Below are 15,744 nucleotides of genomic sequence, written 5' to 3' on the forward strand. Positions count from 1 at the left end.
CTTAAATGTCAGTAGTGCAAATATCCAAAGATCCTATATTTTCAAAATAAAACAAAATTTAAAATATCCTGAAACATTGATACTGGTTTTCAGAATGTGGAAGTATTTTAGAATGTTTCCCTATTGGAGGAAGTAGAGATATGTTTTTTTTTTCATTCACCTCTTTTTGTTATTACAAAAGATGGTATAAAATACTTCACCTAATGGATCATGAATTTCAATTGCTGGAGAAGGACCACTCAAGGACACTGTAACCTCTTTCAGACTTGGATCAAAAGGGATCTGCCAAGTATTTACAGCCATTGTCAAATGGTCTGTAGACAAGAGATGCACTTTGGAGGCTTGAACAGCTTCTTCAACCCATTTTAATACCTAGAAGAAAAAACAACAGTTATTATTATGCCATCAACAGTATTTGCTGTTGAAATATTTTCTGTTGACATACTGTCTCTACTGTCTTCTAGAGATTCCATGTTAACTTCTATTATAATAGAAGATCACTACTTCCACCTATGATCCTACTGTCTTATGACATGCAGCTACCACATCAACCTGGGCAAACATAGTAATGTATCTTTTAATAGAAGATACTACTTGAAGCCACAATCAGCATGATGTTTAAAGGAATACAGATATAGACCTGGATACACCTCTATACAACACTCAAGTGTACACTTTTAAAAAGGAATTAGGGGTACGAATCTATGCATATTTGTGGTTGCCAGCTAACTACTAATCACCTGAAGCAAGAAGGAAAGCTCCCTTATTCATATGTACTGACTAATTTCCATCTATGGACTTTTTCAATTTCCACCCCACGCCCCCCAAACACCTAATACTAATTACTATTAGGCACATCATGCAGGTCAGAGTATAGGGGAACAATGTGTGCCTTACAGATTTATAGTCCTTAACTTTAAACTTTTCAACCAATGATTATGAAGGGAGGAGATGGGGGAGAGGAAAGGGGGGAAAAGCAGAGGTCTGTATCACCTTTTGCGAGAGAAAACAAAGGAGTGAAGTTGAGCTTGGGAAAGGGTAGAGAAAGGTGTTCAAACTTGTTTGTTTCCCACCACCTGAATGAGTAATTAAATATCTGTTTCAATTGGCAACAAAGTAATTTTCCTTAAGTCAAGTTTGTTTTGCCCTCAGTGTTGATAGGTAAGTTATTTCCCTGTCTTTTCTTGACCTGGAAGGTTTCTCACCCATGCTTCCTATTTTCTCTCCCTGCCCAGCTGCAGGGAGTGAGCAAGCAGCTGAATGGAAGCTCAGGTGTTAGTCAAGACTAGCCCACTGCAATCAAAACCTCCCTCCCCCCCCCCCCGAAAAAAAACACCTGTTCTGTCAAAGTAGTTAACCACCTTTAAAGGAGCATTCTGTTACACCAGTTCAACTGGTCAGTGGGCAAGGCTTGGAAACCAACAATAAACTAACCTGGCACCTGTCAGCAATAGAGGGCTTAAGAGTAACTCTTTAGTTCTAGGACCCCATTCAACACACTAGACCAGAAAAGCATTTTCCTTGGCTTGTTGGGCATAATTTGCACACTTTCTTAATTTAAAAATGAGATATACCCTAGGTTTCTGTGTAAGATAGCTTTGTGATAGAAACTAGATTCTAGGCTGTTTTAAATAAATGTGTACTTGTTATATGTTATACTATGAATGCTCAGCAACCTTTGTGCAAATGTGAAAGAAGTTTAAATAAGTGAAAGGCATCATTCAAAATGCATTTGAAATGGTGGGGGAACATTTTCATAAATTATTGTCCTCCCCTATCAGTAATGTCTAACCTGAGAGGTGCTGAATGCTCCCAAACCATGTGAAGTGAAACAGCATTGACCATGTAACAAGAAAGCTGTGTGCCCTCTCCATAAGGGTCTGAGCAAGCAAGGTACTTGGGCATGCTTTCAAAAGAACAGAAAAAAGTAACAGTAAATTTAACTATTAACTACTCAAAATCCACAAAGTAACATGACCCATGACAGAAATACAGTTTCTGCAACAGCTAGTGACACCAGCTATTCAGGAACTGTGTTTACTTTAGACAAGCCTGCAACAGGCTTCAGAAAGATCCAGCCAATTTTAAGTTTTACCTTTAGAAATTATACATTTGGTTCCAAAAATGCTTCCAAAAGAAATGTCAATCTGTTCTACTCACTATATATAGAAATGAGCATGACACTTTTTTGTATTAGGTATATGGAAAAGTTTCCATTTTATTCCAGAATCTTAACTCCATTAGTTTTTAAACTAATTGTAAAATATGGATTTTCAGAAGAAAGGAATTTTCCAGTCTAGCTGAAAGTCATTTCAAGAAACTTAAGCAAAATGAATCATAGAATAGTTAGGGTTGGAAAGGACCTTTAGAGCATCTAGTTCCAACCCCCCTGCCATGGGCAGGGACACCTCACACTAAACCATGTCATCCAAGCTCTGCCCAACTGTGCCTTGAACACTCACAGCTTCCCTGGGCAACCCATTCCAGTGCTTCTCCACCCTTACAGTAAAGGATTTCTTCCTCATATCCAATCTAAACTTCCCCTGTTTAATATTTAGCCCATTACCCCGTGTCCTATCACTACAGTCCCTAATGAAATCAAGTCACAAGGTAAAGCATCATTACAGGAATTGGAATCACATTGGTAATTATATACAAAATTCTTTCTTAAGCTCAGAAGTGTTAAGATAACAGGATAAAAATTTGGTAAAATGACAGTGTAACATAGATATGATAGAAGAAAAACACCCTGATCTGTTATTTCCAAATCACTTTTTGGTTTAGGGGGTTTTGGTTTGCAGATGTTTTGTTCATTTGTTTTAACAACAAAATCAGGTAACAGTTTTAGCTCCCCTAACATGTTTTAGGGGTCTTCCAGTAAACACTACCTCGTCCGCAACTCCTGACCATCAGTCTGACATGACTCTTCCTAAGCAGCAACCACCAACCACATCAATTGGCAAGGTGGAGATGGCAACCCACACATTCCAGCAGTCATGGACTAGTTCTGTGCTTACTACACATGCTTGGAAAGAGTTAGAAAATCTAAGCTTTCAGCAGCTTAGTTCATTTCCATACTTTAACCTCATGACCATTCTTTATCGCTTGTTTCGTTTTCTATTAAAACCATTATTTCACTGTGAATACAAGCTAGAAAACACCAATGGAAAGAAAATGCAATTCTACTTAGATCAATCTGTAAGCATTACTAAAATTTACAAACCATTCCACAGGAATATGGAAATTGTTTCTGAGGTGCAAGCAGCATAAAGAATTCCTTTCTCTTTCCTCCTTGCAACTGCTCATTCTCCTTTCTAAAGTTCACTGCCCCTACTTATTTGCTTCTGGGGACATGCTGCAAGCCAGATCATAAGATTCATAGAATAATTAAAAGCAACTGGATTGAAAACAGCCCGTCAAAGAGAGGGAAAATGTCTTAAACCACAAACACCAAAATCCCACAAAAATCTTCAGGAAAAGAATTTTAGACAGGTCTTTTCAGCTTTGAAACTTCTGTGTGTTTTTGTTGTGGTTTTTTTTCCTCCAATTACATCTCTTGCTCTACTGCATCTTACTGATCTCCTTTAAAACAGATCTCACTTTCAAACAGCATAGTTCATTTCAATCTGCAGGACCATGTTACTTCTACAAACGTGGGAGGCTGTGGAAAGTGTCCAACCTTTTATTTCCAAACAAGCAAGCAAATGAAAAAAAAATAAAAGTCTGTCAAAACAGACACTTTTGAGCCCCAGATAGATACTTTTTTGGCAGACAGGAGAGCTGAGCCATTGAAATTGTTCCTAGCACTCATTTATTTCAAAGCTTAATTATATGAGGCTTTAACTAACTGCTTTACTGTCGCCTATCCCTGAAAACACAGGCAACACTTAATGATGCACACCAGTCTAATGTACTTCAGGAGAATAAAGAACATTTTCACATTAGAAAAGGAATTTTCACTAAAGGAAGTGATGTAAATTCAATATACTCCTTTCCCCTGTCAATGACAATAAAGTCATTTCAGTTAGCCATAAAGTCAATTCAAACAACACTACCACAAAAATATGAACACCAATTCACATAGCGTCAGGAAAAGAAGAGCCTACGCTGCACCCCAACTCTTCACAGATCCATTGCTGAAACCAGTATATTTGCAAATGTGATTCTACTCTGATTCTTTCAAGGAAGTTTACTGGTCTTTGGACAGAAGAAACATATCTGGCATAAAAAGACTGGTTTCAAGTTCTGCTGGGCCACCTTTCTTCAAAACACAGACTGTGAGCACCTCTTGGGCATGTTCCCAGTGACCACACATCAGCCATTTCTGGGAGTGGAAGGCAGTCAGCTCTTTAGGTTTTGGTTTCTTTGCTGAGACAATCAAGCATAGGATTCACTGTATGTGACCAGGCTTTTTTTAATCAAGGTGAGGATATTTTTAATATCCATCTGCTTTCAGAAGGCTTCAAAATGACTGCTTAAAAAAAAAAAAAACAACCAACAACAAAAATAAAAACAGACACACAAAAAACCCACAGACACCTCAGTCTTGGATTTTCAGATCAATTTAAACCAGCTGAGCTTGAATTAAGGGAATTTTCAACTGAGTACACACTGTTTTGTGGTCCCTGCTGGAACTAGATAATTTGCAGGCAATGAAAACAAATTCTGGGGATGTAAAAGTATTTGAACATCTACCAAGATCCAGTCTGAGTCCTGAACAGAGACTGAGGTCAAACTTCTCTGTTTTAAATCTTCACCAAGATGGTTTTTGTTATAAATGAAAACAGTCTTCCACTATGCAAGTGCCTTGTAGACCCTTTTGGTCACCTACTACAGTTTGATAATTTACCTAATGGAATAAATGTAAAATTAAAAGAGAAGTATTGCCATAGTTTCATCTCAGGTGTATAACAAATTTCAAGGATAATAGGTTGTTATCTCTGCATCTTACAGAATGGGAACTCCTACGCGTGCTCCTGAAGCGCATCATAAGGTTCTTCTGGTTCTGATTATCTTTCAGTATTAATGACACACAATTCTATTATCTTTCTTTGTCTTTTAGGGCACATAAAGTGGAAGATGACAGGGACTAGCTGTCAGGGATTTTTCCAAAGGAGGTAGTGGTTAGAGGGTTGAACTCTTCCACCGAGCATACAACTGAGAGTTTGATCTTTTTTCTTTCATTCCAACAGCTGAGTAGTGAGGACATGAAAACAAATCACTGCCAAGATTCTAAAAGAAGTACCTCCTACTTCTGTAACTCTTACCATTTGTTACTTCAAAAAAGAAAAACAAAAAAAAACAAGTTTGCTTTTGAAATCTATGAAGCTCTGAAGAGCAGACATATACATTTTATATTTTTACTTTGTATTCACAGTAAGTCAAGTGGGGCTGGCTCAAGATCTTGAGGGAAGTCTAACCAACGCTAAGCTTTATGCATGGGCTCTCAAGCACACATTATGCCAACTATGACTGACCTCAGGCATATGGAAATGTCTTTTTATATACATTTATGTATACATACATATTGATCTAGTAAAGTATGATTTTTAAACCTTTCAGTTCCTATAATTGTACAGAATAAGTTGACAAGGGTTTTGTCTTCATTCTTGTATTTTTAGTTTGTGCAATTACTTTGTATAACTGCCAAGTTGTTACATTAGCCACACCACACAGGAGTGTTATGTGAACAGATAAAGCAATCAAGTACTTAAGTATGACAGCAAATGCTGTAAACCCTAGCTAAAATTCCTTTAAAATAAAACGCATCATCCCAGGGAAGAATTACATTGTGCAACTATCATTTCAGAAAAAAGAAAGCAAGAACACCTTTGGTGTGAAGCCAACTATATAGCAGAAGTAGAAGCTACTGAGAAAAAGGAAGAGTCTTAAATTCAGAGTAGAACCTGACTTCAGTTTCTAACAGTTTTTTAATTTCAGAAATAAAAACGCAAAGCAACAGAATAACCCAGCTGTCTTAAGTCTGGCAGTAACTTGCTTGTATAGTTAAATTTTTCCCCAAAGTTCAATAGGCAACTCTGGGAGATCCATTTCCCAACTCTGTCATTCCACAGAGGTTGCAATACTGTTGTAACACTAGTTTGGAAGTAGATTGTTGTGGTTTGTTTTTTTGGTGGTTTTCTTTTTTTTTGCCATTGGGACCCTTACAGAAAGCCCCCAGAACAACAGCAGCTTTGTTGTTCTGCCAAAATGTGACTTGATTAATATTATTTGAGGGGGAAGGGCAAATACAGAAATAATTTATAACATTCCTCCAGAGATTTTGTTCTAGCAACCTGCCCTGCTGTCAGGTCATTTCTTGGAATGCATACTGAAACCTGGAAAAATCTATGGAGCATGGTCTCTATTCCCATTTGTTTACTCTGGGTCTCAAGAATATTTCTCCAACAGTCAAAGCAACAGGATTTGAAGTTAACTGCTTCATTGTTTAAGTATATGCACTTACTATACTTATTTTTCTCTTCCACCCAAAGAGAAAAATATTTTAATAATGCTTTTAAATGCACATATAAAAATATGATTCAGTACATGTCAAAGTTATACCATGAAAATAAATCATAAACAAAGCTTGTTTTTAGTGTTGGATCTCAAGCTCCTCAAAGTTGGAAAACATAATGATTAAGCACACCTCCTTTCAACGGTCTTTACAACATCCTTTTGAGGTTGGTTCATGACAGTCCTTATGCACATGATCACAGTCTTTTTTTTCCAGAAAACCCAAGTTTCATACAAAATGGAGAAAGGACAGCTGTAACTTTTTTTTTCCTTACTTGTTTGGCATTCACTGTATAGTACATATTTTCAGAGCAGAAGTGTACTATCCAAGGCAGCATTCAGCTGTCTCTCCCATGAAACCATTCCTTATTTTCCTACAAAAATGGATACTGACTGTTTGGGATGGTGGGAGAAGAAAAGGCAAGAAACAGGACTATGCAAGAAACCTTTTTTCTAAGGTGTAATTTTGAGGTTTTGGCTTTGTCATTTTCCTGTTATTCTTGTAAAACAGCGGAGGGGCCTTTTAAGTTTTTAGCAAAGTGAAATAAAATTCACAATTGCTTCCTTATGTAGCATCACTCAAACATACGCTCAGTTCATAACATACTACAGACCTCCAACATTAACCTAAACTCTGTCAGCATAACTCCCAAGTTGCCATTCTCTGTGAGAATTAGCAGCCAGGAGAAATAGGATGCTTTTCCATTTGGTTTTAGAGACTTGCATTCACAGCAAAGCATTCATGGGTGTGAAGGATAGTGGATTCCATTTCACATCCACATGATCTTACAGACGTTAACCTTCTGTACTTTCAAGAATGAACTTTTTGCACCATTCTTTTTAACATGTTCTGTTACCAGTCTTGTCCTATCCCTGTCTTCAGTCCCCTCCCCATCTCCTTCTTACCTATTCAAAACTCTTCCCCGTCCCCCACCCCTTAGTCTCATCCACCTTTCAAGTCTCTCTGCAAAATCCCTTTTTCCACCAAAGCCAACACAATGCTCTCAATCCTCCTCAGCTCAATGTTCTGTATATGGAACATCTATTTCTACATATTTCAAAAATCAGTAAGAAAGCTGCATTTTTAAGCAGCCTAGGGAAAATTTTCCCTTCCTGCAGGAAGGCTAGAATAAGAAAAATAAAGTAAGTGTTTCAATACTAGAAGAAATGGAAAACTAGTATTCACTCTCAGTTCTTGGGAACTCCCAGCTTTATCCATACAATTCATCAGACACAGTAATGACTCATTTTAACCACAAGCAATCAAAATTACCTGGAGGCATGGTGTGAACCAATGACTAATTAATCTCCACAGTTTTTAAGCTGTACCAAATTCATACTCTGATGATGATCACTGTTCATGTTAACACCAATTACGGCATCAGTTCAAACCTTTAGGCATCAGAATTATTTACAGGAATTTCCTTACAATACTCTATTATGAGGTGAATAAGTAAGTGTGGTGCCATATAACATCAAGTCAAAATTAGAGCTTTCTGGAAAGATACAGTTAAATTGTATATGGTTATGAAAATATAGCTTCTGTTCCTAACCTGAGAATTTAACCTCTGCAACCTCACACCACAGGCAAGGAAATCTCACTCTAAAAAAAAAAAACAAACCACCTTTCAGGATCAGGACTTAAATGCATTGCTAAAACAAGTATAACTACCTTTCCAAGACACTGGAGCCAAAATGAAAATGGTACAGTTCTTTTGGATGGAAGGACATTAGTTTTAGAACTAATTCAATAAGCTAAAAAAAAAAACCAAAAAAACAAAAAAAAACCTCAAAACTACAGAGCAGCTTGAAAAACTATTAAGCAAAGACCACTCAATTGGAATTTAAGTACAGGAGCATGCTCAAGTTTTTAAAAGTACTTTGAAAGTAAAATTTGAACATAAAGCTTTCCCCTTTAAAGGCTCAGATTTCAAAATACACTTCTTCCCTTACAGACCTGGAATCACATAATTAATCAGATTTTACCAAATATGATGAAAACACATTTGGCCTCTACTAGATACCCATTATGGTTTTTGAGTCTAGAATTACCCCTGAAGATAGTGGTACACCTGATATCCCAAATAAAGGGGAAAAAAAATCTGAAAGATTTATATAATCAAAACAAAACTCGTGTTTTGGACTTTAAGAATGTTCTATTAATCTAATGCACAGAAACAATGGCAAGTTTGTCAAAATATGACCTTCCTCTCATACTGTTAGAAGAGCTTCAGCAAATAAATGAAGATACTTATATCTTCATAAATACATGCTTTGGTGGAACGAACCCAGCACAACTTTCTCGACTGACAATAATAGTGACTAAGTTAATTGTAATATTTGAGATCATATTGCCAGAAGTGAAAAAAAGGCAATAAGCTGTCTTAGTCTTCTTGATAAGACAGGCATTGGATAAGTATCAGGTATTGTTTATTGTGTTCCTTTGTAGCTTATATTGCTTCATTCGCCACTTAAAGCACAAAGGGCAAGCATGAAAGCAATGGTTTGAAAATTTATGAGATTGAAATTATTGAAAAATTACTGAAAATAGCTTTGTTTGGGGTTTTTCTAGGGTAGAGGAATCAAGACTGTTTTAACAAAACAAGACACTGGTTTGGCAGGGTATTTAGTCAGTGCCTTTATAGATCTTTCCTAATTTACAATTCAGCATTAGTTGTCTCTAGGCCCAAAGCAGTCAATATGTTTTAGCATTTATAAACTTCATCCTTTCTACATCATTTTGACTAATCAAACAAAAAGGAGGACAAGATTTGTTTCTGTTGAATCTTGTCTGAAGGATATAGCATGAACAGCTGATGTAGATTACCACATCTCCTGTTCATTTTCATCCACTCATTGGTGGAGATGCTGCTTGAAAGCAGGATTTCTGATCCAGAACCGAAATCTGCAGCAAAGGTCTGAGTTTAGGATGAGTGTTTTAGTCAACTCATTTTCACAGTCCCTTATGCCAGATACAGCTTTATGTAAGATCCATGATCACAAAAAAAAAGACTGAAATAATTTTAAATGCAAATTGTTCAGCAGTTATTGTGAAAGACTTCTGAAAGTGATTTAGAGGAGTTTTTTACCTAGGCAATCTCTTACAGGTCACTAAAAAACAGGTAGAATTATATGGAACAGTGTGTTCCTCCTTCTCCCTCAAAAATCCCTGCGAGAATTAGCACCTACTGCTATCATCACTTCTTAATATCAGCCTTTGGCTCTTGTGCAGACCACAGGCCATCTAGCTTGCAGATGAGGAGTCCATTATTTGCTCAAAGGGAATGACAAGATGAGACAGGCAGGAGGGGAAAGTGGCTACTGAAATCCTCTGCTTAAAACCATACTCAAAGACAGACTAACCATTCAAGCAAAAGCTGGTATTTTTGCAAACAGGAAAGTGCCAAGAAATTCAGAAGCCAGGGGTAGGCAGCAACACCACAGTTCATGCGAGCAACGCTTAAGAACATGATGCTGCCTACCACCTACAAGTGGCTTTTTCTGCTCACTTTCTCCTCTGAACACCCAAAAACAGAGCAATCAAATAAAAACTTTATCCTAAAACTTCAATCCTGGCAAGGAGCATTTCCCACTGGCAGTACCCCTTCTGTAAAAAGGGATTTCACAGAGTCTCATAGAGACATGTTTTACCCTTCATACACAAATAAGAGCAAAATGCAGGTCAGGAACTACGTAATTCCAGCAACTAATCTCTTTTCCTCAGGCTAACTTTTGGAGGATAAATCCTTTGGAAAGTTCCTCCTTTTGATCATCAGTGCCAATACCTTATAACATCCCCAATAAGAACTTCAATATTTCTAGACAACAACAGTAGAAAACTGCAATTTATCTCCAACATTTGTTCAAAGTTATCTCTCATTGTTCAAATTCCAGGAAAGAAAGAAAAAAGAACAAACTGAAGTAACTTTTTAACAAAAAAAATCTCATCTAGTTATTGCTTTATACCAGGAAGTCAAGGGAAAAATATTCACAATGCTTATAAACAATTCCAGCTCCCCAGAAAAATAACATGTAATTTCATCTCTCTTCAAATTATTTTCTCATGCACTATTGAAATTTCATTTCTGCCTCTAAGATTCATTGGCATTTTCAAAGAAAATAGTAATTTAAGGCTGTGGGTCAGCAATCAAGATTACCAGTAGGTCAGCAGAGCTGTTAAAAGTATTAAAAAATAACCTCAATTAAAAAGTTACCACAGTCACTTTGTGAACAGTGGAAACATGCTAGCTCACACCTATCTGTCCATGATGTGAGGACCACTTTTGTCCAGGCTCATTAGTAATTCTTTCCTTGCTAACAAAATGTTCATTTAAAGCCAATACTGCACTCTTATTCAGAGCAGTAAAGCTGCAGGACTACTCAGAGAACAGAACTGCTCCTTATTCTAAAGGCTGTCCTCCTGGAAGCCTTCTGGTGTAGGCAGAGGGGAGTTGATGAGGTTCTGCTCAGATACAGAAATTTACACTTCCCTAACATAAACAAAATTCACAGAATTACATCCCAATATAATAGATAGAAAAAGGAGGAAGAGAAAAGTAGATCAGAGTCCACACACTAACAGTAGAACACAGAGAATTTCCCTTTATGCTTCCTAACCCATGATAAGGTCATTTAAAAATTTAGAGTATAAGCCTCTGCCTTATATTCTCTATATATTAAAGAATCCAAGAAAGGTTACCTCATTAACTTGTTTTTTGTCCAAGTGAAAAACTTGACCAGAACTTGTTGAGGCAATTTCTTCATAGACTTTGTAGCCAATATGGTCTCTGTCATCACAGTCTCCAGTCAGCACAAATACAACCTACATTGAAAAACAAAAATAAACCAACCAAACCACCAACAAAAATATCATTTGATACATTGTGCAAACTTCAGGAAAACATTGCAAAAAAAAAAATTTGCAAAGACAACATTAAGGCATGACAAAAGAATTTTATCACTTGGCATAGGTTCATATTACTTTGCAGGAAGGACAGCCATGTTGCACTCACTACTGAAGGAAAGAGCAATGAAGAAAAAACAGACAATAATTGCTTTAGAAATGATACTCATCTATCTGTACTTATACTTCACAGAATACGTATTTCAGAATAATATGTTTCACTATAAAAACATACACAGAAGGGGTAAGCTGACCAAGAATACATAGGTAGAAGGCTCAGTTATGCTACTTAGAATCACAGAAAGGTTTGGGTAGGAAGGGACCTGAACAATCATCTAGTTCCACTCCCCAGCCACAGGAAGGGACATCTTGTAGTAGAGAGGGTTACTCAAAGCCCCATCCAACTTGACTTGAACACTTCCAGGGATGTGCCAGTGTCTCACCACCTTCACAGTGAAGAACTTCTTCCCAATATCTAATCTAAATCTACCCTCTTTCAGTTTAAAGCAGTTCCCCCTTGTCCTATTGCTACTTCCTCTTATAAGATGTCCCTCTCTGTATTTCTGGTAGGCCCCCTTTAGGTATGGGGAGGCTGCAAGAAGATCTCCAGAAAGCCTTTTTTTCTCCACACTGAACAAGCCCAGCTCTCTCAGCCTGTCTTTGTGGCCCTCCTCTCGACTCACTCGAACAGGTCCACATCCACCTTATATTGGTGGGCACCAAGCTGGAAGCAGTACACCTCCTACGACCTGCTGGTCATGCATGATTTTCCCTTAGTGAAGCCATGTTGGCTGTCACCAGTCGCTGTCCATGTGCCTTAGCATAGTTTCTCAGAGGACCTTCTCCATGATCCTGCCAGGGACTGAGTTAAGACTGACTGGTCTGTAGTACTCTGGGTCTTGCTTTCTTCCCTTTTTTAAAAATGAGGGTCATTTTTTCCCTTTTCCAGTCAGGGGGGTCTTCACAAGACTGCCATGACTTCTCAAACATGACAGATAATGGCTTGGCAACTTCATCCAGCAGTTCTCTCAGGACCTGCAGATGCATTTCATCAGGTTCCATGGGCTTCAGCACCATCAGATTCCTTGGATGATCTCAAAACTCATCATCTTCTCCTATAGTGGACAGCTCTCCATTCTCCAAGTCCCTGCCTTTGCCTTCTGCAACTTAGGCAGTATGGCTGGAACTCTTGCCAGTGAAGACCGAGGCAAAAACATCACTGAGTACCTCAGCCTTCTCCGTATCCCAGCCAACCAGGTTTCCCAGTTTCCCTAAATAGAGGGCCCGCATTTTCCCTTTCTTATTTAATTCACAGTATTAAAAGGAATATTCCTTCAAGTTTTTCTTAACCAGATCTGTTAATTCTCTATTAAAAAATATAAGTAAATAAATAAATAAATCCCTAGAACGGTAGTATTCTGGTCTGTTCTGTAGGAAGATTTCACCGAGTCTCACATAACAAAAATTTTACCCTTCAATATTAAGAAAACAGGGCATTAAATATATGAACCAGCTCAAAATGTAAACCCCTTCTGTACCTGTGATTGTTTCTGTTGAATGAGTTGGAGTACTTCATGGGTAAGTCTGTAATCTTTGGATCGTGCATCAGTAAATACATAGATGAAAGAACCAGGAAGAGAAATTTCTAGAGCAATCTTTATAGCCCCAATGCTCATCTCTGGACAGTCTCCACCACCCTGTTCAAAATTAGAAGAAAAACAAAAAGCATTTGTTTTTCTAAAAAAAAAAAACAAAAAAACAACAAACAAACAAGGACATACCAAATAAGTTACTTACTTTGGAGACATTTAACATAAATATTTTCTCAGCTTCTAATAACTTATTCACCTTTTTTATCCTAAGCATTGTATAGTTTCTGCATACTGCTGTCAAAACTCACACTCACAAGCAGCAACTGCAACAGTTCCTTAGGGGAAATAAAAGTCAAAAGAAGCTTTGTGGTCAGCCCTGAAAATGCTTGGTGTCATAATCAGTCCTATCTTTGGGAGCACCGTATTTTGGTTAGTTCCAGCTCTTGTGATGGCTCCATTTCCTATAATCACACACTCCCTTCCTGGCTGGCAATTTAATTGCTCTTGTAGTATGCAGCAGTCACAGGAGGTCATGGTCATAGAAGCAGATGGGAAATGATCTCAACCAAGCAGTGCTGAGCTCCAGGAGGACCTTTAGATACCAGAACAGTAAGAACTTGACCTAGACTTAATACTCTGGGGAGCCAGTGCATGGAGCTCAGCAGAGAGGGCACAGGTGAGGTGTTCCCCGTGACCTGCATTGCTAAGTAGACAGCTGTATAGCTGGAGATTTTTCAGACCATGTTTTCAATCAAAATGCTTCCAAGCATGACTATTCAAATTTATGTAAAAGGATCTCTTCCTAAATTAAAAATTAGAGGAAAACACTGTTAAATAAAACTTACATAACTTACACTGTAACTTACATAAAAATTAACTTGGCATATTGAAGACAGAACTTTCTAAAGAGCTGAATAGACAATGTAAAACCTGCCCCAGCAAACAGCAAGAGACTTCTGCACTTTCAAGTTTAAATATGAAAGTTATTTCTTTTATTTCTAACATAAAAATCCTTGGAAGGAAGAAAAAAGATAATGCAATTGTTGCATCTAATTTTAATTCTTTAGGTGCCATCAAAAATTGTTTTGAAATATACATTCACACAGATACATAAACCAAATACCTGGCCTCCCACAGTCTCTAGTCCTTAAAAATTTCATCTGTCACTAATGACATGTTCATGTCAGTAACAATTTTTAATCCATCAGTATCTTTAATCCCATTTCAAAGCAAGAATATCAATAAACTTCTCATCTATATTAAAGAATAGGTACATCACCATTGTTCTTTCTATAAGTTGATTCTTTCTAAATGTAGTCTTATTTGTATGGGAAAAGCAAGTGGTCAACTTCAGACAGCGTGAAATTCAAGAGATAGTTCTCCAAAAACATTTTTGACACGTCAGAACTTTACCTTGGCAGTGTTTGAACAATCCTATGGGACAGATCAGTATATCCAAGTTATTTCTTTCCTGCTTTTGCAAAGGGAACATCGTATTTAGCAAAAGGCTCCTCCACAGAAAGCTTTAATTTGTAAACAAAATCAAGATAATAGCTAATTTTTACAGACACCTACTTGGAACAAGAAAATCTGTATTCTTACTTTAAGTTTACTACATTATTGTCTCATGTAATATTCTATATGACATCACCTATTTTCTACAAATAATAGGAAAAGCACTGCTGAGCTAAATGTTATTCAGAAAACAAGCATGAACTTTCTTTATTCTCATAAAATACAGGAAGGGTATTCTGAAAAGGCAGCTAAGTAGAACTATGGAACAGAAATGTATTAGCTTTATTAAAAAAGAAATTAAAATTTCTTTTAAATCTTTCCTGTCCTTCTCTCCAAATTGCAGTTAAATATAGTTACAATTACCCTGTGAAGTTTTCTGGGAAGACAGCATGAGTAAAGCTCAGCAAGTCTCATTCTCCACAAAAGTTTAGGTTGTTAGCTGAGCTCATCTGTACTATTCACATTTCTTATGTCTAAATTTAACTATGTATATAACTATTCATTTAAATGGCATTGCATCCACTTACGAAAAGATAAGCTTAGTATCCAATTCAGAAAGTGTTATCAACAACTCTTACAGAATACAACTTTCATTAAGTTGTCATTTTTATACCAAGATATACTCAAATAAGGCCTTTCCATAACTGTTGATGCAAGTGTATTGGCATCTATATTACAGGATTGTGTAACACCCAAACTATGTGAATATACTTTAAAAGATTTTGATGTAGACAAGATTTAAGTATATTGCTTATGCAAATAGGTATCCATTGTAAAAACTGTATTTAATACAAGAAGAAAAAGAAAAGGCCACTAACAAGCCACTGCTACCCAAGTACAAGTTATTGTCATGCTGTCCATAAGAATGATTCAAGGTTAGTTACAGTTAGGCAATATAGGATCAACTTATGAGGTGTCAAAGGAATACTTTCTTCACTACTTCAAATGCAGAAGAAGCAGAGCCTAGATTCTTCAGTGAGATGTATACAGACTAATTTTTACCTCATGTCAAATGCCAGCCAAAAGCCTACTTCTAATGTCATGTACAGACCCTCCCAGTTGTTCTGCAACCAGATGGACTTTGTTGGAAAACAAGAGCTAGACTTACCCTGACATCCAGGGAGGACAAGTTTTGCTGTGCTCTCTGAAAGCATATTTTGATCTAATATGTTTTATTTTAAGGACTCTTATGTATGTGTTCATTAATACTTACTCTAC

At 37.1% G+C, this 15,744-nt stretch overlaps 1 protein-coding gene across 6 annotated transcripts in view; it reads right to left on the minus strand.

Moving 5' to 3' along the window:
- The window catches only part of HMCN1 (hemicentin 1), a 190,985-nt gene that overhangs the window by 140,730 nt on the left and 34,511 nt on the right, over nt 1-15,744 (minus strand). For all 6 annotated transcript variants that reach the window (XM_062606280.1, XM_062606279.1, XM_062606283.1 and 3 more), the window contains exons 3-5: nt 12,958-13,116; nt 11,216-11,338; nt 201-372 (exon numbers count right to left, since the gene is read on the minus strand). In XM_062606280.1, coding sequence (XP_062462264.1) covers nt 201-372; nt 11,216-11,338; nt 12,958-13,116 — 454 coding nt within the window. The remainder of the gene's footprint in view (nt 1-200; nt 373-11,215; nt 11,339-12,957; nt 13,117-15,744) is intronic.

This window comes from Pezoporus occidentalis, unplaced genomic scaffold (genome assembly GCF_034315485.1).
Source record: "Pezoporus occidentalis ecotype Australia unplaced genomic scaffold, CSIRO_AGI_Poc_V1 ctg95, whole genome shotgun sequence".
In the NCBI taxonomy this organism is placed as follows: domain Eukaryota; kingdom Metazoa; phylum Chordata; class Aves; order Psittaciformes; family Psittacidae; genus Pezoporus; species Pezoporus occidentalis.